At 32.3% G+C, this 24,846-nt stretch overlaps 2 protein-coding genes across 2 annotated transcripts in view; one reads left to right on the top strand and one right to left on the bottom strand.

The window, feature by feature from the left end:
• The first annotated feature begins 3,938 nt into the window (after positions 1-3,938).
• LOC145259811 (uncharacterized) lies at positions 3,939-14,357 on the top strand. Its single transcript, XM_080117604.1, has 4 exons — positions 3,939-4,687; positions 7,787-7,840; positions 9,516-9,594; positions 14,256-14,357. The coding sequence occupies exons 1-4, from the start codon at positions 4,559-4,561 to the stop codon at positions 14,321-14,323; spliced, it is 330 nt and encodes a 109-aa protein (XP_079973730.1). The 5' UTR covers positions 3,939-4,558; the 3' UTR covers positions 14,324-14,357.
• Positions 14,358-18,679: 4,322 nt separating this feature from the next.
• The window catches only part of LOC145259809 (GTP-binding protein 4-like), a 64,569-nt gene continuing 58,402 nt past the window's right edge, over positions 18,680-24,846 (bottom strand). Inside the window, exons 15-17 of the mRNA XM_080117602.1 lie at positions 24,313-24,457; positions 22,075-22,215; positions 18,680-18,954 (exon numbers count right to left, since the gene is read on the bottom strand). Of these exons, the coding sequence (XP_079973728.1) occupies positions 18,802-18,954; positions 22,075-22,215; positions 24,313-24,457 (439 nt within the window). The 3' untranslated portion in view covers positions 18,680-18,801. The remainder of the gene's footprint in view (positions 18,955-22,074; positions 22,216-24,312; positions 24,458-24,846) is intronic.

The following is a 24,846-nucleotide window of genomic DNA, read 5'->3' as shown; positions in this document are numbered from 1 at the left end:
GTAGTAGTAGTAGTTTGGCGTAAAAATTATACTTTTAGTAGTAGTAGTTTGGCATAAGAATTATACTTTTCTGTAAAAAAAATATATTTACTTTTAAGAATGTTTCACATGAAAAAGAAAGTTAACAATTACAAGAAATAAATATTACACATTTTTTAAAATAAAAATAAGAATTGTTTACATTGTTCCACTTATTTTCATATAAAATATTAATAATAAAAAAAATAGAATGTTAATACATAATATTTGTGATGCCGAATCATCTATCACCGTCTAGAAAACAGGGGAGGTAATGCAACAAGAAAATGTCTCAAGAAATATGCCGGAATGCCCTAAAATATAATCTATCGTCCTTTAGCTTAATACACTAATCATTAGTGTCTACACATATTAGTGACTAATGTGTAGAGGACACGGCGATAGACACTTCTGCAGTATACGGACGGCTGCCTTTTTTTGCGTTTCACTAAACTGTCGCTAGGTGACGCTTCTTGGTCAAAGAACAGGGACGATAACTTTTTAGAAATTCTTCGGAAACTTTATCTTAAAATGGATGTAAATTCCCTTGGCAGTCTTGCAGTTAAGCCCGGCAAAGTTCGACAACTCCAGAAGGGTCACATCAGTATTTACACCGTTAAATCACGAAATTACGAATTATTAAAGTTTTAAAACATAAAATAAAAAATATTTAATTAATGTTTAATAAAAAAATATTTTTTTAAAATTATTTAAATATTTTTTTTTTTTTTCTTTTATTACGCACAGCAAAGTTTCCGGTTTTGAAAAAAAAAGGTTAATATTTTTTAAAATTTAATTTGAGGGTAAAAACCGTCAAATCACGATATTACGAATTATTAATGTTTTCAAATATTTTTAAAAAATATTTTATTTCAAGTTTTACACTTTACACAAGACAAAGTTTCAGTTTTTTTATATATTTTTTTTTTTCTGTTAAGACAATAATACACTTTTTAAAAATTGTTTCGTTTTTCTGTTAAATAAATAGTTATAAATACATAAAAATGTATATTTTGTTCGGGTTTGTATTACTGTACACATAGATTCGAAAAAGTTGTCAAAAAACAAATATATAACAAATAAATGTTATCAAAGGCAAGATAAGTTACTTTTCTACCTAACTGGATATATTTTTTGTGTTTTTATTCAATGTAACATGTTTATTCAGCTCGAAAAACATGCAGTGTTTACCGATGTATTGGAAAATTCAAAATGGCGGCCGACTGTCTCTTTAACACGGTAAGTTTGGGAAAAGATGTTATAAATAATAAACTAGACAAAATACTATTAAAAAACAACCGAATATATGTCAACTTATGTCACAGTAACATATATTGAGCTAATTTCTAACAGTATTTTGTCTAGTTTATTATTTATAATACCTTTTCCCAAACTTACCCTCTCCGAGAGAGAGTCGGCCGCCATTTTGAATTTTCCAATACATCGTTAAACACTGCATGTTTTTCGAGCTAAATAAACATGTTACACTGAATAAAAACACAAAAAATATATCCAGTTAGGTAGAAAAGTAACTTATCTTGCTTTTGATAACATTTATTTGTTATATATTTGTTTTTTGACAACTTTTTCGAATCTATGTGTACAGTAATACAAACCCTTTTGTTCGTTTACTTTATCTAATCAAGTGATTACTTCGAATTCGTTCGATATAATTTATCTTAACAAAATAACACATGATTTGACCGTGTAAATACTTCTAGAGTTGTCGAACTTACTTTCGGCTTTTCCGGGCTTAACTGCAAGATTGCGGCATTGTTATGGTCGGACACCCAAGAAACAATTGACTTTTGCAGGCTTGTTGGTGACCACGGAGCAATGTCAATGTGGACAAAGCATGGTATTGCTAACTAGTGTTGCGGACCAGGATATAAATATCCTAACTCGCTACAAAAGAAAATAATGAAACGAATGGAAAGAAGGAAACAAAACTCAATTGCTGGATAAAATAAACGTGTCGTTTATTTTATCTCGAAAATAAAAGGTTTAGGTGGAACAAGTGTTCATTCAGTCGTTGATGACTACATGCGTGGAAAAGAAAGGAATGAAGCAGAGGACAAGAAATGGCAGTCCCGCATGTAGAAAGGGAAAGAGAGAGAGAGAGAGAGAGAGAGAGAGAGAGAGTTGTCCTCAACAAAGCCGCGCGTTCATGGTGGTACTCGTCCACGTGGAAAAGTCTTCAAGCCAAGAGCTGTGGACGTGAACTTGCCTGGTTGACGAACCCAGCCAATAAGGGGAGAAAAAGGAAGTTGAATGTTTGTTGTTGACTTTTATATCGGGGTGAGTGTTCTGACTGCGCATGTCTGGAATTCCTTTGAGGGGAAGTGACGTTTCCCAGGTGTGTGTACATGTGACATGTGTGTACGTTAACGTGTGTGTGTATGCACGTGAATGTGAGTGTATGTATGAGGATGTGTATATGCGTACGTGTGTACATGTGGGTGTGTATATGTGAGGAAAACATATTCGAACACTAGCAACAGTAGTAGTGATTCTGCTTTAATTCGAAAAATGCTTCATTTAAATTATTAGATTGTTAAAAAAAACAAAAAAAAACAATTTTACTTTATAAAAATTCAACTTGCTTTAATTACAGAATAGTTTTATTAAAATTATATTTTCTTACGCAAACTTTCAAATAAATGTTTTTTTACAATTATATATACATATATAAGTTTTTGTAACGCAATTCTTGAATTAAAATGAAATCAAGAAACTTATAATAACACAAAATAGAGGTTTTTCTTTATAATTATTAAATTGCAATTATCTGCCCCTGATATGCTCTCTCCACATGTCCCAACTGAAAACCAAAAAGTTTTACCTATACACAAGTGCTGAAAATTGCAAAAAAAAACTTTATTTATGCTCATCTGTTAGGCTTTTAAAAAGTACACAAATTCATGCAGTATTTTTATTTTAAAAAATAACATAAGCCCATGCAGATTTGAAAGCCATTCTTAACATGAGGAGGCGTGGTAGTGTTGACATTTCACTTCCATTACCGTTTAAGTTATATTTCTAGTCCATTAACTTTCATAAGGCTGAAAATGGCCGCCAATAGCTTCAACTGATGAAATTTAATTTGATTTTCTAAACAAAAATACTGAATGGATTTGGTGTACTGTCATTTTTAACCTAACAGGTAAGTACACAATCAAGTTTTCCCGTTATTTCATTTATTTTCTGTTTACAGACAGTATAGGGGGTAATCTAGAGAATCGCCGATTATTGTCTCTTCCAGCACGCTATTTTGGGGAAGAAATGTTATCTTAAAGAAAGTGGGGGATCACTTTTCTATAATAATTTAACGCATAATGATCACCCACTTTATGGCCACCACTAGTGTAAAACTTGAATTTACGCGGCTGAAATGCACATTTGCCGAATTTTTGTTGGAGTAGCGTCAACGTGTAGGTGTTCAATTTACGTAAAATTCTTCATATCTTAGAAACTACTCGTTTGCTGGAATTTTAAACGTTATTTTCGTTTTCAACATCCTCAAAAACTTATAAATGTCTTAATTATCTAAGTTTTTTTTTTCTATAGCGTGGACAGTCGATTGTCTGCCCCTTGCCGATCTTATATTCCAAAGATTCCCAATAGGTGTCGCTAGCAGTGTATCATTCAAAAACAAGATGGCGTGAAGTTTTTCTCCGATAAAATGTCTCATAATATTTGATTTTCTTAAATAAATAAAAAACTACTTGATCGATTTACGTGATTTTGGGAATATGATATTTTCATGCAGTGACAAGTACCTACATTATAAAGATTTTTTTTCAGATTGTTATAGTAAAAAACATTACTTGTAGACCATTTATAGACTTGCACCGAACATTTTGGCACTGTTTTACAATTTGTCATTGTTCTGAGGGAGACAACTCTCTTTTACTAAGAGATTCGTTCATTTTTTCATCTCATAATTTAGGGACGCTAATAATGCTGTCAGTAAGTTTACACGAGCGGTTTACAAAAACATACTTTCATGTTTTTCATTCTTTTTTTTTTTTTTTTTTTTTTGAGGGGGTATTCAATCATAGAATTTGTATAGTTTTTAACGGGTGCTTCTGCAGTTTAACTAACCGTTTTTCCGTAAGTAACGCACGCACCGCACCGCACCCACCGACATTAACCAAACAGAAGAGCCGTTTAGTATTTCACAAACATTCTATTTACACTGGAGGGGGTGTGGAGAGGGGGTGATGGGGCGGCTGTTACAAGTTCTATAATTGAATACCCTCCCCCCCAAAAAAAAACAAAAAAAAAAACGAAAAACATAAAAGTATGTTTTTGTAAACCGCTCGTGTAAACTTAGTGACGGCATTATTAGCGTCCTAAATTATGAGATGAAAAAATGAATGATCGCTTAGTAAAAGAGAGTTGTCTCCCTCAGAACAATGACAAATTGTAAAACAGTGCCCTTTTTTCCGCCAGTATTGCTCGTACTTAGAATTAAAAAAGCATCAAAAACTACGTAACACAGAAGAATGGACCACATTTGGTAACACAATTTTTTTTTATGAATTGCGGAACTTTTTTGAGGAAGGAAATTTCTCAATTTTTCACCGGAAGAATAATCAACATGGCGGACAATTCCTGCTTCACACCAGAATATTTGGTTGAAAAAAGGTTTGAGGTTTCACGTAAAGTACGTATTTATGTTTCTTTAACTTCGGTGGGTTTATTATTTTGTTCGCAAAATTTAACAGTTTTGCGAGGAGCTGTCATTTACAAAATGATTTTTTGTTGTTGTTCAAATTGTTTTATTTTTTTTTAAATAAACGAACAGAAAAATTGATAACCCAATTTTTTTGTTCCTTTGCTTCGAGCAAAAGCCTTTGTAAACAGCGGGTGACGAAACTTAAAGATAACCACGTTATACGTTGTGCACAAACAACGCCAACTGATTTTACTATTATTTATTTACTGTTTTAGAAAAACTAATAATTCGGTATATTTAACTGTAATTAACAGAACGAAAAGGGGGTAGTGACGATATATATATATATATATATATATATATATATATATATATATATATATATATATATATATATATATGAGGACATTTTAAAAACAAAAAAATCATCCAAAAAGTAACTCTTATTGACTATGGTAACATTTATTATAGGCAACAAAACGAAAAGGTGATCACGAAAGAAATATACAATAAATGTTACCAAAAGCAAAAGAAGTTACTACTTTTCTACCTAACTGACTAAGTTTTTTTTGTGTTTTAAGTTATTTAAAGCGTAACCGTACCATTTATTAGGTGGGTCCGCAGATGTTTGGGAGATTTGCCTCCCCATCTCTAAATTCCATAATTTGCACGTTTTTTTTTTTGGGGGGGGGTCACGTTAATCTCATCGATTACAAACTTTCAGATATTTTTTTTTTTATTTAAACTATTTTTCCTAATTTTTATCGTCGGAGATCAGTTAAATCGAGATTTTATAAAGCCATTCTTAACATAGGGAGGGGGGCATTAAAAAATCATTACAATTCGCTTAAAAATAGTTTTATTTTTTATAAATAAAACTACTTGATCAATTTACATGATTTTTTGCTGTAGAATATTATTTTCCATCACGAGTAGGTATAGCTAATTGGAACAAAATAATCCCAATAAAATGACAATGCTGTTTTATTAACAATTAACAACTTTTATTTGTGCTGACATTTCTTGACATAATCCATTTAGTTTGTATTGTCGAAAATTTAATTCCGACTCGAGAATGGACTGGACGCGCTGAGATGGGGGCCGGTGTAAAGGATTGTGACATGATCGTTATTTCGCGACCCCAACTCTGGAGTCAATTAAAACCTAGATGACAGATGACGCTTCGACTCTGTGGTGAGTTGGTGGACAAGCTGAGAAAGGAACGAATGACAACTGCATCCTGCAGAGCCCCCCCCCCTATCTGCAACATACCTCATTATCACACCCAGACTCGGGTGCATGTACATCAGCAACCAACTGGTAACAAATGAAATGCTCACGGAGGCACTGCTAGCATCCTATCATGTCACGTAACATGAATGGGCGCAATGTAAGAAATTATAAGGCAGACAAGGAACACCGCAGAACACAGACGACGTCGGCACGTCTCAGAACTATATGGAATGAAGTGGTTTGCACCAACGACCAACTATCCTATCAAACCCTCAACTGGCCCAAGACACGTTCGATATATATCCAAGGGCCAGCACTTCCCACCACTCCTCCCAGTATATATACGCTAATCATCCCTCATAGATGCTAAATGGCAGAGTCGAAGACGCCTTAGGGTAGAACCGACCCTCTCAGATCTCCACCCCACCCTCTTGGCATTGGTGCTTCCCTTATTTTTTCAACAGTATTGCACAACATTGAAAGATGCTAGTCCAAAACAGAACAATAGAATTCACAGGTCAGGCGTCAAAAACTAACAATCCAATTTCGTCTGTAGTTCACAAACTCCAACCCAGAACTCAGTAGTATTTGATTATGGTCTCTGATCATTATCTGAAAGTGTTTCAAACGGTACTTGTTTAGTTTAATTGAGACATGAAAAAAAAAATTATATTCTACATACTCATTATGGAATTAAGTTCTCATAAAAATTTCACTTAATTTGATCAAGTATTTTTTTTTTTTACAGAGGAAAAACAATTTTTTATGACAGTGAGCAGAAGCAGCCATGTTTGGATTTTTAGACTATGAGGAAGGGAGGGGGGAAGCACAACACAGGGAGATGACTCAGTCGATCATATGTGAGCGTTGTCAGCCAATGAAAAAACGATTACAAGACAACAAGTTGGCGCGATTACAAAACAACCCCCTCCCCATGTTAAATAATAGATTCTAAATAATTAAGTCGAAACATTGCATCAACATCACTGTCATAACAAATTGTTTTCCCGCTGTTAAAAAAAATCTACTTGATAAAATTAAGTGAAATTTTTTTTATGAGAACTTAATTCCATAACAGGTACGTACAATATTTTCATTTTTTAATGTCTTGATTAAACTAAACAAGTACCTTTCAAACTTATTGATCGATGAACCAAATTTTTAGCAGAGAGAGCCTACTTTTTTGCAGCAAATTTGGCAATGTCTTCAATGTATTTGTTCAGATTCATGTTGCCTGTGAATGCTAAGCTGAGGGATTTGAATGAAGAGCATTTGAGGCAGCGTATTATACGCCATGGCAGTTGGTGGTCTTGACACTTTTATTGTAGGATGTTAGCAGCCTCTACGCAGGCCTTCTTGTGAATACTAAATGTCAACATCTGAATGAAGTTCACAAGTGATTTATTTTTCTCTTCTGGTTTTTGTTGAGCGATGAAAGATGTTGATTCAGTTTTTATTCCTTCGTACAATAAATCAATGCATTTAATGCTTAATCTTCTTTTTTTCTTTTTTTTTTTTTACTTCGTTACTCGTGTTATCAAATCAGGCTGTCTGAAGATACCAGCTTCATGGCCTAAAATGCACCAAACATTGATGTTATTGGGTTTTTTTTTCTTTCTTTTTGCAAAACTCAATCATGTTCTGCTAATCTAAAAACAACAATTGTCCTCTACAAAGCAGCCAAGCCAAACAGCATGAATAAATATTTAAAGATAGAAAAAAAACTTGAAGAATAAAAATTTTTTACCAAAACTACCGGATTCGGCATTAAATGGTTATGTTGATATGCCATAAAAAAAGAAAAGACAAACACAACCAATTAAATCTTTTTTTTTTTTTTATCTTTCATTTCAGCTTAATGAATTTTCTATCTTGGAAAATGAACTCCAGAATCTCCGCAAAGATGCAGTATGTATCCCATTCATAAATTTGCCTCTGTAATGTTTTTTTCATTTTTAAGTATTGTGTTGCATGCGTTATTAAAGACAAATTACAAACCTCATTCAAAGTCTAGAAAATCATTTAAAATTTTAACTCCTGGTGAAACAAAGAAAAGATGAGGATAAAATATCAAACGCAATATTTTCTTTTCCACGTTAAAGTCAGGTCATCCATTATGTTCTGTCTAGATTTGAATTCTCCGAAATTTAATATTAAATGGGAATGTCCGTTAGTATCATCATCATCATCATCATCATCAGTATATTGTTCATTGTAGATGCTTGCATGCATTTGACAATTTAAAAAAATTGTTTTTGAAAGGTCATCTTTATAACTTCCACTCCAGGGTTGCACAGACTTGAAAAGTATGTGCATGTGTGTGTATGATATATACTAGCAGTTCAGCCCGGCTTTATGTACTGTTCAGAACTTTATGTGCATATGAATATATATATATTTAAAAGTTTGACTCATGTCCAGGTAACCTACATCTAAAATTTCAAGTGTTCAGACCCAAAATTGGCGGAGGAGTTTGGTAGAGTCTGCAAAGGTCAACTCTTCCAACTTTGACCTCTTGGCAGCCAAATTTTCGCCCAAAAACCGATTAAAAAGTTTGCCCTATGTCGGAATACACTTTATGTAAAATTTCAAATGTTTAGACCACAGAGGTCAAATTTTTTTAAACTTTCACCCAAAGTTTGACTCTTTAACATTTATTGTTTTGGGCTCAAATCAAATTAAAAAGTTTGATCCATGTCCAAGTAACCTACATCTAAAATTTCAAGTGTTTAGACCCAAAATTGGCAGAGGAGTTTGGTAGAGTTTTCAAAGATCAAATCATTAAACTTTAACCCCTTGACAGCTAAATTTCTGGCCGAAAACGGATTAAAAAGATTTTCCCAATTCTCAATACGATTTGGAAAAATCTTTTTGATCCGTTTTCGGCCAGAAATTTAGCTTATGTAAATCTCAAGTCTGTAGACTGAAAATTGACAGAGTAATTTGTTAGGGAAATGTACACACACACACAGACAATTTCACTTTTATAGATATATAGATATGTGTGTATCTGTGTATGATATACTGTATATACTTGTGTATAAGTAAACTTTTTTACTTTTGTTTTTTTTTTTTTTGTTTTTCTTTTTTCTTCAATCTAAATCTTATCATCAAGAAGCGAAATAAAAAGTAAAAAATGAAAAAGAAAAAAAAACGGAAAAACAAATGAAAGATGAAAAAGGATTGACTTATACATAAGTACCATACTTTGGGGTAATTGCGCCAACTAAAAAAAAAGTGCTCTTTATATGTGTGGTTGCCAAAAGAGCACTTTTAGCTAGTTGGCGCGATTACCCCGGACTTGGTGCAATTACCCCAAAGTACAGTATATATGGTGTGTGTGTGTGTGTGTGTGTGTGTGTGTGTCTATGCATGTGATTATCTCCCTTTACTTCAGGTGACGAATCGCTCCTGCCATACAAACACGTTTCAAATGAGTATCTCTTTAAAACTTAAGAAATTCAACTCTTGTCAATTTATTTCAATCATCAAATTGTGTTTTACCTGTTTTCATCTTTTGAATTCCTCTTTTGATATTCCTGTAAACGCTTGAGACTTTTTCTTATTTTCTGTTTTATTTCAGAGCATCTACGTTCAACAACCAAACAGCCACATCTTCTTTCGAAATGAAAATAAAGACAAAGTAACAGCTTTATGTAAAGGTGCCGTTTTCTTCATTTTTATTTCTTTCGATGGAAACATGTTGGCCATTAAACTATAATGATATGAATGCATGTGGTAATTCTACACGTGTAGAATATCAATCGGCTGGGTTCTGGGTGAAAAAAATAATAAATCCTGAGTCTTAATTGCAATGACTTCTATATAAATCAACAAATAAATTCTGTTTGTGTACACTATAATTGTTTTAGTCCAACTCACTGTGTGTGTGTATATATATATATATATATATATATATATATATATATATAATATGGTATGATCACATTGACACACTGGTTCTTGTCAAATCAACAAAGTTAAGCAACGTTGAGCCTGCCTAGTAGCTGAAGAGTTCCCATTTGGGAATTCTACGCACTGTGTGTGCTCTCCGCTTATCTCAGAATTATTTCCAGTCATCCTGAACCGGCACTTATTACTGGTATTTAACAACGCTGACTCAGGAGAGGTGTGGTTGGAGATTGTGCAATTCTTGCCATAAAATTCCACACACAGGTACCCTTACATTGGAGTATTCATAGTCTGTCAAAACTGAAGGTAGCTACCATAAATATATATATATTTGGGCTGGTGCATCTGCTGCTAGTCTCTCGCTCCTAGACAAGATTCAAAAGAGAGTCGCCAATCTGATAGGCCCTGAACTGGCATCTAAGCTTCAGCCTCTGTCCCATCGACAAAACGTTGCATCCCTCTGTCTGTTCTACAAGTATTTTAATGGTGAATGCTCTGACGAACTGCAGACACTTGTGCCCCCACAACGTAGACACCCTCGACAAACCCGACAGGCAGCTAAATCCCACCCCCACACTGTAGAGATCCCTAGATGTAAAAGATCTTTCTACTCCAGTAGTTTCTTCCCCAGAACTGCTAGACTCTGGAATTCCATTCCAGATCCCTGCTTCCCTAACTGTACTGACATGCAGAAGTTCAAGTGTAACGGGAACCGACATCTTGCTGCCCAAATGCCAACATAGTGCCCCAGTAGTTGCTGCCCCTGATAGTAGCCCTCTACACTAAAGTGGCAATGTGCCTTGTTTGGGGTGAAATAAAAAAAAAAATATCCTTAGTTATCATTGCAAAGATGTATTTAATTCACACTCATAGTATTTTATTCATGTTTTTATATAGTACTAGCCTGGGGTGACCAGCGTTGAGCAAAAATAATTTCAAAAAGTGGTAGTAGGCAGGCTCGAACCTGTACCGTAAAGGAGGAAAAGAACATTGAAAAACAAAAAACGTGACGTCTTTGTCGTTGCATCCATTGCCAAACCGGAAGTGGCGAAGGTTTAAATTAAGTCAATCAAAAAGAAGTGATGACTTTCGAAAATATCGTCGAAAAAAGCGACCCCCCCCCCTCCTTGTAGAAAAGTGGCCAATTGAGGGTGAAGGAATTAATGTTTTTAACCAATTTTTCGATATTTGTCGTCCGAAGGGTCGAGCTTCAAAACGATACCTATTTTCCGATGCCAAAACGATTCCTTTAATTATCTCTTTTTATTTGATTTTGTTTTTAAAAAATATCTTCCATTGCTGGTATTAATATTAAAATAATAAATATTTATTGCTTAAAACTTCCAGTAAAACAAAAACACCCCCTCTCACAAGAAAAAATATATACAAATTTAACGTGTTTTTTAAAAAATTTTTTTAATATATTCAATTTTCACCCCAAACAAGACACGTTGCCACTTTGAAGTAGGGGGCTACTATCTGCGACATAAATTGTAGGGATATTAAGAAGGGAGGTGGGCAGCAAGATGTCTGTTCACGTTACACTTGAACTTCTGCATGTCAGTACAGTTGGCAAAGCAGAATCCTGGAAGGGAGTTTCAGGTAATGTGTTTTTGGCCATTGCTATCGGTGGTAGAGAAGGTTTCTTGTAATTATTGAAGAAAACAAGTTTAGTCTTGGCAGCATTGAATGTAACCATTCATTTTTGTCCCCCATTCCACTAGATTGCAAGGCTTCCTCTAGTTTTTCTGCCATTTCCTTAGATATGTGTTCATTTGTTTTTCCCTCATGCCCGTTATAGAGCCTGGTGTCATCAGCAAATATACCCACCTCAAAGACAATTTTATCAGGGAGGTCATTTATGAATATTAAGAATAATAACGGTCCCAGGGTAGACTCTTGAGGTACACCCGCATTTATATCATATTGTTTAGATGTACGACCATCAAGGAAAACCTGTATTCTTTTACTTAAGATTCATTACATTATGTATTCTTCCAGTGATACCATATGATTTGATTTTCCTGAGAAGACCTTTGTGCCATACTCTGTCAAAAGCCTTAGATATATCGAGGGCTACCACTCTACCCTCCCCTGCTTTGTCCAGTGATTGGTATACACATTCAGAGATTACAGTTAGAATGTCTGCTTTGGAACGGGCTTACCTAAATCCATATTGATGGTCAATCAGAAGTTTAGCAGCTGTAAGGTGATGGACTAGAGCTTGATTAATTATGGACTCAAATATTTTGTCGAAAAGCGGGAGGAGGCTAATTGGGCGATAATTTAATGGGTCAGTTTTTTTTGCCAGAATTCTTGGAAACTGGTACCACAGAAGCAGTTATCCAGCAGTCAGGAAAGCAAGATTCGTTAAGGCATTTGTTGTAAAGTTTGGAGAGAACTGGAGCAACCTCAGCGGAGCATTTTTTTAATAGCACAGCTGGGATGAGATAGAGTCCACATGTGTTCTAGGTTATTTATGATACCATGCACCTGAGAAGGGCTGATTTTCAGATCATCTAGTGTGGGGTCTATCTGCAATGGAAAATCAAGGAGGGAATGGTTTGCCGGGTCTAATGTGGAGTTTGAGGCAAACTGACTGGCAAGCACACTTCCTAATTTGCATATGTGCTTTTTTCGGCTACTGCTGCTAATATCTGTGGCAAGTCGGCTATCTTACAGCTTCCACTGATATTTTACCATGCGCTCATATGTGCACTGTTACGTTCCTGCAGCTAAAGAACTTGAAACTGCACACCTGTTGAACTCTCTTCTGTTTGCCTGCTTTCCAGCTAACTATAATATGGTCGTCTTCAAGTCCAACGTAAACAAGTTCTTGATGAGCCGTTCTCCTTAATAATCCAATTATCAAATTTCCACTACTAACGATTACTACGATATTGTCCTACTCACTACCGTACACTCATTAACCCTTATCCTCGAGTGGCCTCTGGGCTTTATAAAATAAGTGCCGATGTAGTCTTTCAAATAATCTTTGGTGAACCAACATTCTGGTCGCATGACAGATGGTTTCTGATTGGGCACATCGGGATCGAAATTAAAGCTTTGCTCCAATCAGCATCCAGCTTACAAGTAAAGCTGGCATTTCAAATATTATTAACGGCCGCTGTTATTGCCGATTGAAATAAGAATGGTTACTACTGCTATAGACTGGATTTTCATCCGTCAGAATGACAAGGACCATTTGATCATCCTAAAGGGATGAATGGATGACGCGTGCTGAATTGTGAAGCAAGGTTTACACAATCTCTAACCTCTTGATTCCAGTGGCAAGAAGTCTAAAACAACTTAAAATAATGTCAAGATAAGCGAAAAGCACATACAGCACCTGGTATTCCCAAATGGTCACCCATTTTAGTGCTGACTAGGTTTAATGTTGCTTAACTTCAGTGATTTAATGGGAACTGATGTGTCAACGTGATTATGACTAACAGTAACTTTAAATGTAAATATTTTTTTATTAGCAGGCCGCCTGGCATTGCCCGATCATAAGATATGCTTAAATATATTTTAATTTATGCAGATTTCATATTTTCTTTTTATTATAAGAGCAAATTCTATACTGATTATTATATTGTACCCAATATATATAGTAATGATTTCAAAAGTTAAAAAAAAAAAAAAATGACTTGTGTGCAATCAGCTGAAATTGAAACCAAAACACACTGTTCCAACCTTTGTTATTACCATCTAAGCTATCACCAGACGGATGAAAAAAGGCTGAAAATTAAGCAACTTCTAGCTAAAAATGTATATGTACATATGCTCAGAAGTTAGTTGATTTAATCCAAATATCTTAGATATCAAAGTTTAAGTCTATAGACCAAATATTCATAGGAGTTTGGTAGAGATGTTTTGCACACACACACACAGACAAATTCACTTTTAAACATGTGTTAGGACGTTTCCATCCTAAATTCTATGCAATTATACACAATGTAGAAACTATGCAAAAAAAAAGAATTAAATGTAATAGTTAAAACGAATCATCGAATCAAACAAAAAAAAAAAAAAAAAATGAAGGCTCGTTTTTCAGAGGAATCTGCAAATTAGTAAACCTTCATGAAGTTGCTCACATATCCATGATTGAGTATATTAAGAAGTTTATTTTAATAATTTTTAAATAGAAAATTAGGCTTTTAATATCAATATCAGATCAAGGTTAAAAAAAAAAAAGAAAAAAAAAATCAATTTTATGGATAGATTAAATATTAAATTGTGTTTCAACGCATGTAACAGATGTGAACACGTAATTTTTTTCAACTATTTTTTTTTCTTTAAAAAAATTTTTTTATCGTCGACAGTAACGTATGACATTTATTTCTTGTGACTTATCTATACGATGTAAAGACAATTTACAAAAAGTTTTTATTTTTTTTTTCTTTTTCAGATTCTATTGGAAAGTTAAAAAAACAACAGAAAAACTTTGAAGAAATGGAAAAACATTCCAACAAATGATGACAAATTGAAATAAATTATTTTTGTTCAAAGATTTACACTTTTTTTTTTTTTTTTTTGATTGAATGTTTATATCTATCATTCTTTTTCTATCTACAACTATTATATAAAAAGGATCTTTGAGTTCGTTTCCTATGGACTCAAAAACGGCTGGGTCAATTTTTTTATGAAATTTCACACAAAGGTACTTTTCTTGCCTGACACTGTTTTTTATCGGAATGTCCTTGATAAGTATCGATAATCAAGAAGGAACAAACAATTTGGACCAAAGTTACAGTCTAACATCACAAGTGCATTTGAGCAGTTTTATTACCACACAAGCTGAATAGACCAACATATAAAAATCAACAGTAGGTTATTTGATATGACGGGTGCATACGAAATAAATGTTTGTTTAAAATACAATTTCACAATGATGCTTGACTTTGGCATTTTAAACTTTAATTCAAGCATTTATATTTAAAAAATAATTTTATAAAATCAACAGTAGGTTCTCTACAGTGCAATGTAAACTACAATGTATTGTGAACTTAGTCACTGCGGGAGGCATGTGAAGCTTCACCCAAGTGCATCGCAATAGGTACCCAACTGGAGCAGTGCATGAAATCGATTGAAAAATAGGCGACGTCACCGATTTCAATGACAATAAAAATATGGGAGTGTGAAATATTTGTTAATCATTTAATCCCAGGCAACGTCAGGTCACTCTGCTAGTTATATAGAAAGGGCAGATTGTTCTTTTTTTAAACTCCAGTTAGTTTTAAGAGATTAAGGGGCTCCCTCTTAGAGTTAACATTTGATTTTATTACGGTAGCGTTTCACTGAAAATATGTTAGCTGACGATAACTGCTAACACACGATTTCAGTTTGGATTTGAACTTATATCCGAAGGCCGTTTTAAGAACAGACATTGTTCCCTTTATCTGCATTTTGGGTACTTATACAGTTTAGTGACGACATTAAAAACTGGAAATATTGAAAAAAATTTTATTGTACGTAACTGTTATAGACTGAAGTTCTCCGAAAAAAAAAATTTCACTTCATTTGATCAAGTAGTTTTTTTTTTTACAGCGAAAAACAATTATTTATCACGACGACGTCAACGTGGCCATTTTGGAAATGTACCTAGCAGAATACCTCCATTTTAGGCCAAATTTCGCAATCTTGGCTTTTTTTTTTCCTCGCCAGAATGAGATGCGCACAACACATCTGCAATTTTTTTACGTTTTTTTTTTTTTTTTTTTTTTTTAATCTGCAAATTTTTGCGTTTTTTTTTTTTTAATGAGAATACTATTGAATATGCAAAGAAATTGAAGAACGCAAAGAATTGAAGAATTTTTATACGAGATTATTTTCGAAACATGCGCAGCTGGACACGCATGGATAACTTCGAAACAAAATTTTAAATTCGAAAATTTCGAAATTTCGTTTATTTACTTCTGTTACAAATTAAAAAAAAAAAAAAAAAAAAAAAAAAAAAAAAAAACACCTCAAAAATGGCATCTGTCTTCGCAAAAAAAATCTCATTCTGGTGGGAAAAAAAAGGGCTAGATTGGCCTAAAATGGAGGTATTCTGCTATGTACGGCAGTTACCTGCCCTTGGGGAATTCCTGGGCGCTGCAATAACATTTCCAAAATGGCCACGTTGACGTAGCCATGATTGTTTCTCGCTGTAAAAAAAAAAAAAAAACTACTTGATCAAATGAAGTGAAATTTTTTTTTCGGAGAACTTCAGTCTATAACAGTTACGTACAATAAAATTTTTTTTCAATATCTCCATTTTTTAATGTCGTCACTAAACTGTATAAGTACCAACTTTTGTTACAGCTTTATCTTCCACGGATCGTTTCCAATTCTTAAATTTTTTCATTTGGTCATTAGCTCCTATCACAACCGGTATATTATGTATTTGTTTCAGAGAACATGTTGATTTTAAATTATTTTTTTTAATATCCTGATATTTTGTTATCCCCCCCCCCTGTTCAGTTCTATTAAGACCATCGTCATTTGGAACTGTGATATCAATAATGAGCAGGCTTGTTCTATGTTACAATGTCTGGCTTGATGGCCTTGTCTTGTAACAATATCGACTCGGAAGATGTGTGTTTGGAGATTGCACACCTGCTGCAAAAAATTTAATGTATCTGCCTTTTATGTATCTGCCTTTTGTCATAGAACATGGTCACCTTTGGTGATGGTTCATATTCCTAGATGTTTGTATGCCTAACTAAAGTCAGAAACAACAAAACAAACACCCACAGAGTTGGTATTTTCTTGATCAGCATTGCCCTGGATGAATAAAAGCTTAGAAAAAAAATATATCCATTCTTTGACTATAAACTGGCATAGATTTTGTCAGGAGAAATCAGCTTTCCAGACAGATTATGTACTAATTAAAGGGGAGTAACTGTTTTATTTTATTATTACTTGTTCAAAGAATTAACTTTTTTATGCCAACTCATTCTTTGAGGAATCTATAAAAAGAAAAAGGTTGTATGTGCACATATCCAGAGAGAGGCTGAACAGAAAGAGGAGTGAGGAACACCTTTAAACAAGGCACATTGTCATTAAGATTGATTAGGGAGGGGAGCATCTTAAGTGGACAGTCTTGCAGCACAACGTCCGCATTATATTTAAATTTTTGTGTGACGGTATAGTTGGTGAAATTACTAAGGTAATTCCAGTGGAAAACAGCCAAAGGAAATAAATGTCTTCTAGTCCGCATTTTAAAAGGAGGTAATAACCCTGCAGAGGGAAACAGACTTTTTCTTTTTAGGCAACTCAATAGGAAATTATGCTAGAATAAGATTTTCCTCATTTCAGGAAGTCAAGTTAATATTCTATGCATTATATTCAAAATATTGTTTAGTTCAAGTTAAAAAAAAAAAAAAAAAAAAAAAATACAAGGAAAATAAGGCCTAGAAAGTTTTATACCCACCCACTCTGATTTTTGTCCAGCATTCTCCTATAGTAAAAATTAAAAAAAAAATCTGTATCATATATACATAGCTGTGACAAAACAAAAATGACACATTCCAAAAATCAGTTTTATTTTTAACTAAGAAAATCAAATTTTGAAAGTAAGTGAAACAGGGCAGTCTTGCATTTGGCATATTGAAGAAACAAGGGGAGATAATTCAACAAGGATTCAAACTTGCAAGATCAGTCTTGTAATGCATACGATTTTCCATTAATCCCTAAAAAAATGATTTTTTAATAAAATAGAACTATTTAGATCAATTTACATGATTTTTGGAATACTTGTTTTTTCACAAATATGTACATTGTACAGTTTTCTTTTTTAAATTAGGTTGAACCCTGGATGGCCGCTCACTTTTCGCCACCCATTAAAATTGTAAAGTTTAAAAGTAGAAACAAAAAGTATTTAAAAAAAAAAAAAAAAAAAAAAACAGTATTATTTAAAACTCAATCAAGTAATGCTATGCATTAATAATGACACAGCATAATCGCGTTGACACACCAGTTCTCATCAGATCACCTAAGTTAAGCAACGTTGAGCCTGGTTAGTACCAGATGGGTGACCATTTGGGAATTTTAAGCGCTGTATGTGCTCTCCGCTTATCTCTGCATTTCCAGTCTTGTACACACACTTAACTTGCCACTGGTATTTAACAATATTGACTCGGGAGATGTGTGTTTGGAGATTGCACACCTACTGCAAAAAATTTAATGCGCAGGCATCCTTTCGTGGGTATCCATTGTCTGTTGAAGACTGAAGGCGCCCCACAAGTAATGCTAAATCAGTCATTTAAGAAATGAACAAAAGGGAGATAAATCAGGCAGTGTTTTATTAATTGTCTCCCTGGAACATTCTGATAATAAAAATAAAATTAAGGAAAACATTTTCCCATAACTAGCTAGTTTGGATTGGTTGATGGTGATATATAAAAAAAAAAATTTTAAAAATGATGTGTTTCTATGATGGAATGAAAGATCATATTCCAAAAATGATGTAAATTGATAATTTATTTTTATAAACAAAATCATTCTTGAGCAAGTTAAAGCAATTAATTGAAAATCATAGGCATTACAAAGCGGATCTTGCAAGTTTAAATTGTGGAGTTATCTCCCCTTGTTTGAAGATAGCGATGTGAGAGTCCCTCTCCACTTATTAGATTTGATTTCTTTTATTTAAAAATAAAATTTACATGACTTTTGGAATATGACGTTTTCTTTCTGTTACAGTACATACATCATAGCTTTGTTATTTTGTAGGGGGAATTCTGTATAAAAATCGAGAATATTAAACGATAGCAAGATCAAAGTCTATAAATATTAATGAAATCAATCAAAACCTATTACAGTGATGTCTGACCTTTCACATAAAACAAGACATTTTTAATATAATTTTTTTTTTATTATCATTTTCAAAGTCAACTTTTCTTACAGACAAAAATATCTGATTAAAAAAAAGTTCCAATGAATTTTGATGCCCGTTTTTTTTTGTATAAAAAGTTTTATCGTCTTTGTGTCTTTCCAATGCCCCGTTTTCCACAGAAGAGATGTTTTGGTTTCAGATCGTGAATGTGTCTGTCGGATTCTCCCTTTCGTCCATCCATCGTAAATGGTTTTACAGCTTTCCTGGCAATCTTGCGGACCTTGGCAACCATCTATTTAAAGAAAAAAGTAATATTAATTAATTATAGTAATAATATTACTGAAAATAAATCACAACAGTTCAGAAAAAAAAAAAAATTCTGGTTGCATTTTTTTTTTTTTTTTTACTATGAATTTAAATGGTTTTAATTTTCATTAATTTACAAAAAAAATTTTTTAAGTTTGCATAAGATCGAATTTTAACCAAATTTTATGAGATTATAAAAAATTGTTTTTTTTTTTGTCCAAATTTCCCTATTGTAAAAAAAAAAAAAAAAAAAAAAAAAAAAAAAAAACTTATGATATAAGTACTTGTGACAAAACAAAAATATCACATTACGAAAATCAAAAACTGATCAAGGTTAAAAAAAAAAAAAATTTTGAAGTGATTAATTAGTTGAACTCATTAAATAATTTCCTTTTATTTTTGTTAGATGGTTTTCAAACTTATAGACAAGACGGACACTCTCCGATTATTCAAAATCTGATTTTCTTAAAAATAAAACTACTTGATCAATTTACTGATTATTGGAATATATTTTCGTTCAGTCACAGGTAACTACATCATGCAGAATTTTTTTTTCTCTTGAAATAATATTATTAAGCCGACATATGTATTAAGAAAAACGTTGCATTTTTAAAAAAAAAAAATAAATAAATAAATAAAAATAATCGCCAGGTAAATATTTTGTTGCTGTTTAATGTTTTAAATAGAAGAAAAAAGTGGTGGTTATTTTGATGGAATATGAAATCTGAGAGGTCACAAAAAAATAAACAAAACCATTTGATATACTTACGTATCAGGCAAAAATGTGTACACCAAACAAAAAAAAAAAATCAAGTAAAATTTAATAAAAAATAAAATTATTTTAATATTCAGAGTCAATGAACGCCAAAGAACAAGACCGCATCACGTCTTATGAAAAGAACGGAGATAATCTTCAACACGCTAACTTAACGATGCATAATGGAAATACACGAGCAAGAAATTAATTTTATTACTAAAATTTTACTTTATAATAATTTTTCGTAATTTTTGATGTTCCGGATATTTTATGTTGAACTGACACTAACATATATATATATATATAATTTAAAGGAGATTAGAACAATAGTCTAAAGAGCTAAGTGTATTTTAATGTAACAGTGAAATTACTAGTTTAATTAAAATACAGGAAATATAAAGTGCTCGTTGTAATTTAGATATATAATAAGCTCGATAGTTAAATAATAAGCTTTTTTTTTAATTTTTGAATTTTAAATTGTAAATCACATTACTTAATATATATATATATATATATATATATGTTAATCAAAACCAAATATCTTTTTAATAAATGAAACTTTTTAACTGTTCATTTCATTTAAGTAACAAGTTCCATTTTTCTAAAATAAATATTTGGTTCTTCTTTGTGAAATTCGAAATATTGAATTTCAAGTAAAACCAGTTTTCAAAGACAATTAGAGAAAATTAAGTTTTGCTAAATTGGCCAAAGATTTTCAGCTTTCAGAAAATATTTACCCCCTCCCCCTCCTTTTGTTACAATTTGAGTGGTTACTTTTTTTTTGTAAAACTCAGTTTTTGCTAATTGTCTTTGAAAATTATTTCCATTAATAATTAATTTTCTACCTTATTGTTTTTCATAATTTTTGGATATGTTCATTATTGTGACATTAAAATTAAGTGGATACCATTGATTTTACTTGAAATTCAATATTTTAATTTTCACTATAATGAAGACTAATCAAATATTCTTTTCCTTGCCATAAAATCAACTAAAACAAATGTCACTTTTTTTTTTAATTTAAAATTGTAGCAATTAAATGTTTACTAATATATATATATGAGAGAGAGAATGCAAAGAATATGCTTTTAAACTATTTCAGAACTACGTTTTAAAATAAATAGCAAAAATTTTGTAGGTTCTTGTCCCCATTTAAAAACTAAATTAAAGAAATATCTGATGTGCATACCCATGACGAAATAAAAATATCTTCAAAATATTTATGTAAATTGATCACCTAGTTTTATTTTTATTAAAAAAAAGAAAAAAATTTTTAAATCAATTTGTATGCATTTTAATATAAATCTCACAAGTCTGAATTATATTGAGTTATCCCCCTTTGTTTTGTTTTGTTTTAGAATGTTTTCAAAATGGTGGACAAGACAGTCGTTCATTGGTTACTCGTAAAATTTTATTTTATTTTCTTATTTAAAAATTGATCAATTTACGTGAATTTTGGAATATAATTTTGTTTCGTTATAGTTATGTATTTTTGTTTTTTGATATAGGGAGTATTCTGGACAAGAACCTTTTCTTTACCAGCACGAGTTAATTTTTAATTATTTGCATATTTGGTGCTTATTCATATTGGCACTTATGGCGATAAACAAAACCCAAGAAAAACTTATTTAGTACCTATTTGTTACTGAATGAAGATTTAAAAAATATCAAAAATTCATCAAGTAATGTTTTTATTGGCAAAAAAAAAAAAAACATTTGCCATTTTTTTTACTGATTAGCAAATATTCTTTGATTTTAGTTTTTAACTTACATAAAATAACCCTTCTAAAATAATGTTTTCATTATTTGAAAATTTTATGTTCTGAAAAATAAAAAGTATGCATTTTGTTAATAAATTATTGTTTGGTTTTAAATCGAATGTTTCACTTGTCTCTCCAACATTATCCAAAAACAAAAAAATTGAAAGTTAGTTGTCTACGCTCGATTCCTTCATGGACACTGCTTTTTCTCCCCCCTCGCATTGACACAGAATAAAATTTGATCTTCTTGAATAAAACAAAAAAACTACTTGATCAAATTATGTAATTTTTGGAATATGACATCTTCATTCTGTAACAAGTATGTACATCATACAGACTTTTATGTATTTTTTTTTTAACTTTTAATTGCCGCCATAAGTGCTAATTTGATGATCAGATGACCTAATTTTTTTTTTCAAGTAGGTTTGGACAGTGATGATATACGAACATGAATACGAATGAGGTTTCTTATTTTTAGTTTTTTTCTCCAAGTGACAAATTTTAGTTTTTTAAAAAAAAAAATTAATTGTACACTTTTTTCTGTTACATCAGGATTTATCGAGATGCTTATGACAAAATAAATACGTACAGTTGTGTCTCTCAATCCGGATACATCTCTTGGAGGTCTTGATGCACTTTGTGATCTCACAGCAGCAACAGAGTCTTCCCTCTTTCGTTTCAAGGGTTTACGTGATGCACTACGTGATTTTTGGCGAGCATAGTTCTTATTCTGAAATACAAATGAAATTTTATAAAAAAAAAAAAACTTAGATTATTTGTAAATTATATCAAAAATTAGCAGGATTACCCAACATCGCCTGGAATGTTAATTTACATAGATTACAGAAAAAAAAAAAAAAAAAAAAAAAACAAGTAAAAATAAAAAGCTTGCTTAATATTGTAATTTCAAATGTCTCAGTTCGTTTTTGTCAGAAAATCAAAGTAAAAATAATCAAAATGCCTCAAAATAAGGTTCAAACTCAACTCTGTACCACACACCAACAATTAATCTACAACAGCAAGTACAAAATTGTAACACTAGTGAATACAAAACCAGACTGCCTCCCTCCTTCAAGTCAGATGTAGGTCAGGCCCTTATGAAAAAAAAAATAAAGTAACAGCAAATATGAAAACATTTACATTTTTTTTTTTTTACTGGTATCTATGAGGACAGTGGGAATAGATAAAAGTGAGAGTGTAAAAAAAAAAAAAAGTTTTTTATACATAATTTAATGTATTTACATATAAGGAAAGGAGTGGCAGGTGGATCTTAATTTACACCTTCAAGAAACATCGATTTCAAGAGAATATCAGTGTACAATAAGAATTCAATATCTTCAAAATTTGTGACAATATTCGGTACTTGTACAGTTTAGTCAAGACATTAAAAAATGAAAATATCGAAAAAAGTTTAAATTGTACGTATCCGTTATGGTACAAAGTTCTCTGAAAAAAAAAATTTCACTTCATTTCATCAAGTAGTTTTTTATTTTTTTAAAAGCGAAAAAACAATTTGTTACGATACCGAGCAAAATGTTCGATTTTTAGGAAGAAAAGCTAGTATTAAAGATGAGGGGGTGTCAGTGCTTTAACTGGAGTTATCTCCCTTTACCATTTCTAAAATGCAACCTTTTTTTTTTTAAATCCAAGATGGCCGCCTTCAATACGCTCTCATAAAAACGTGTTTTTCCGCTGTAAAAAAAAACTATTTGATGAAATTAAGTGAAACCTTTTTTCAGAGAACTTCGTTCTATAACGGATACGTACTATTTTAACTTTTTTTCGATATTTTTTTTTTTACTGTCTTGACTAAACTGTACAAGTACCCAATATTCAATCAAGATGAAAATCCTTCAACCTGTCAACACTGGTCGGTTTATTAAAAGATAAAATACTGAATGGCACAAATGACAATAAATGGTCCAGAAATGCACATTCTACATATCCTTATCTAGTTTCATTCCAGATGGCAGCAAATCACAACATTTTGTTGTCGATCAATAGTAAGTATTTAATGTTGACTGGCAGTCACTCAATCACGGTTAGAGCTTGTCAGTTGTACGTCCTTAGATCTGTCAGACTGAGACCACAATGCTATTCTGTTGAACAACAAACCCAGACCCCAAAGTATTTTTATTGGGCTTCATTTCCTTCTGGCCATATAGTCTCATTGGTAACTGTTGATTGGGGGAGGGGGGGGGCAGGTTCACAGGTATAAAAAACACAAATTGATACATTTTGCAAATATCAGTTGACCTGTGTGTGTGTGTGTGTGTGTGTGTGTGTGTGTGTGTGTGTGTGTGTGTGTGTGTGTGTGTGTGTGTGTGTGAGAGAGACACCATCAATCCTCTACACACTAAGGTTTACATCAACATAGTTGGCTGCCAAGGCAGTGTTCATTAGGATACATCAGCTCATCTTGATCTGTTTAGAGCCACAACCTGCGTTCCACTGTACCAGACTGGTAACTGTTCTCAACAGTTCGCAAACCCAAAACAGTCTGTAAACTGTCACGAAATTCATGGTTACCCCTACAATTGACCGTAAACGAACTCCAAATATATTAACCCCTATTGTTTGGTTCTTTAGTCCCAATCACTGCCACACGTTGATTAACAATCCTCTTTTTTAGCTCCCTTTGGTGAACAACTTCCTATAACCTTTGTTCTGATAAACTTGTTAATTTTTTTTGTCTTTACTCCCTAACGCTTGGGAAGTATCACTAGACGACTAACTGCATACTCCTATCTGCTGTTTGTAAACCTGGTCTGCCTATTAAACAGAAGGCTGAATAGGTATACGTGTATTAAAGTTGAGTCTAACTTACATCTCTTTCCAGTCCGACACCAAGATCATCCATATCTTTTTCTAGTTTGTCGACAGATCCAACAGCAGATTTTGGTCGTGGAATTCTGTTGATTTTACGCTTTGCTCTCGATTCAAGGACAATCATTTTCCGTTTCTCTCGGATCCTGGAGAAAACAAAAACAAATTCCTCACAATAAAACTTTAAATTTTAAATCATCAAAGCACATGAAAAAATTTAAATTATTACAAATATATCAATGATATACATAGAAAGAGCTAAATTTAAGAATCTTTAAATTTTTTAAATTTGACTAAAAATAAAAAGTTACTATTTTTGTGCCTCGCACGTTTGGATATTTTTAACTCTTTAAGATCATATGCATTTTGTGACAATTTTTACACTACTTTTTCAATAAAAATGTTATATCTTTGTTAAAACACAAGATTAAACAATGAAATTTGCGATATGCAGGTACTTTTGAGCAAGAAATCCAAATACAGTAGTGAAAATGTCCAAAAATTAATGGTTTTCACAAGTAATCTGCAGTAAATG

This window comes from Euprymna scolopes, chromosome 35 (assembly GCF_053919585.1).
Source record: "Euprymna scolopes isolate OS-2025 chromosome 35, ASM5391958v1, whole genome shotgun sequence".
NCBI classification, from domain to species: Eukaryota; Metazoa; Mollusca; class Cephalopoda; order Sepiida; family Sepiolidae; genus Euprymna; species Euprymna scolopes.
The sequence above is the reverse complement of the archived record's forward strand: the minus strand, read 5'-3'. Positions and strand labels throughout refer to the sequence as shown.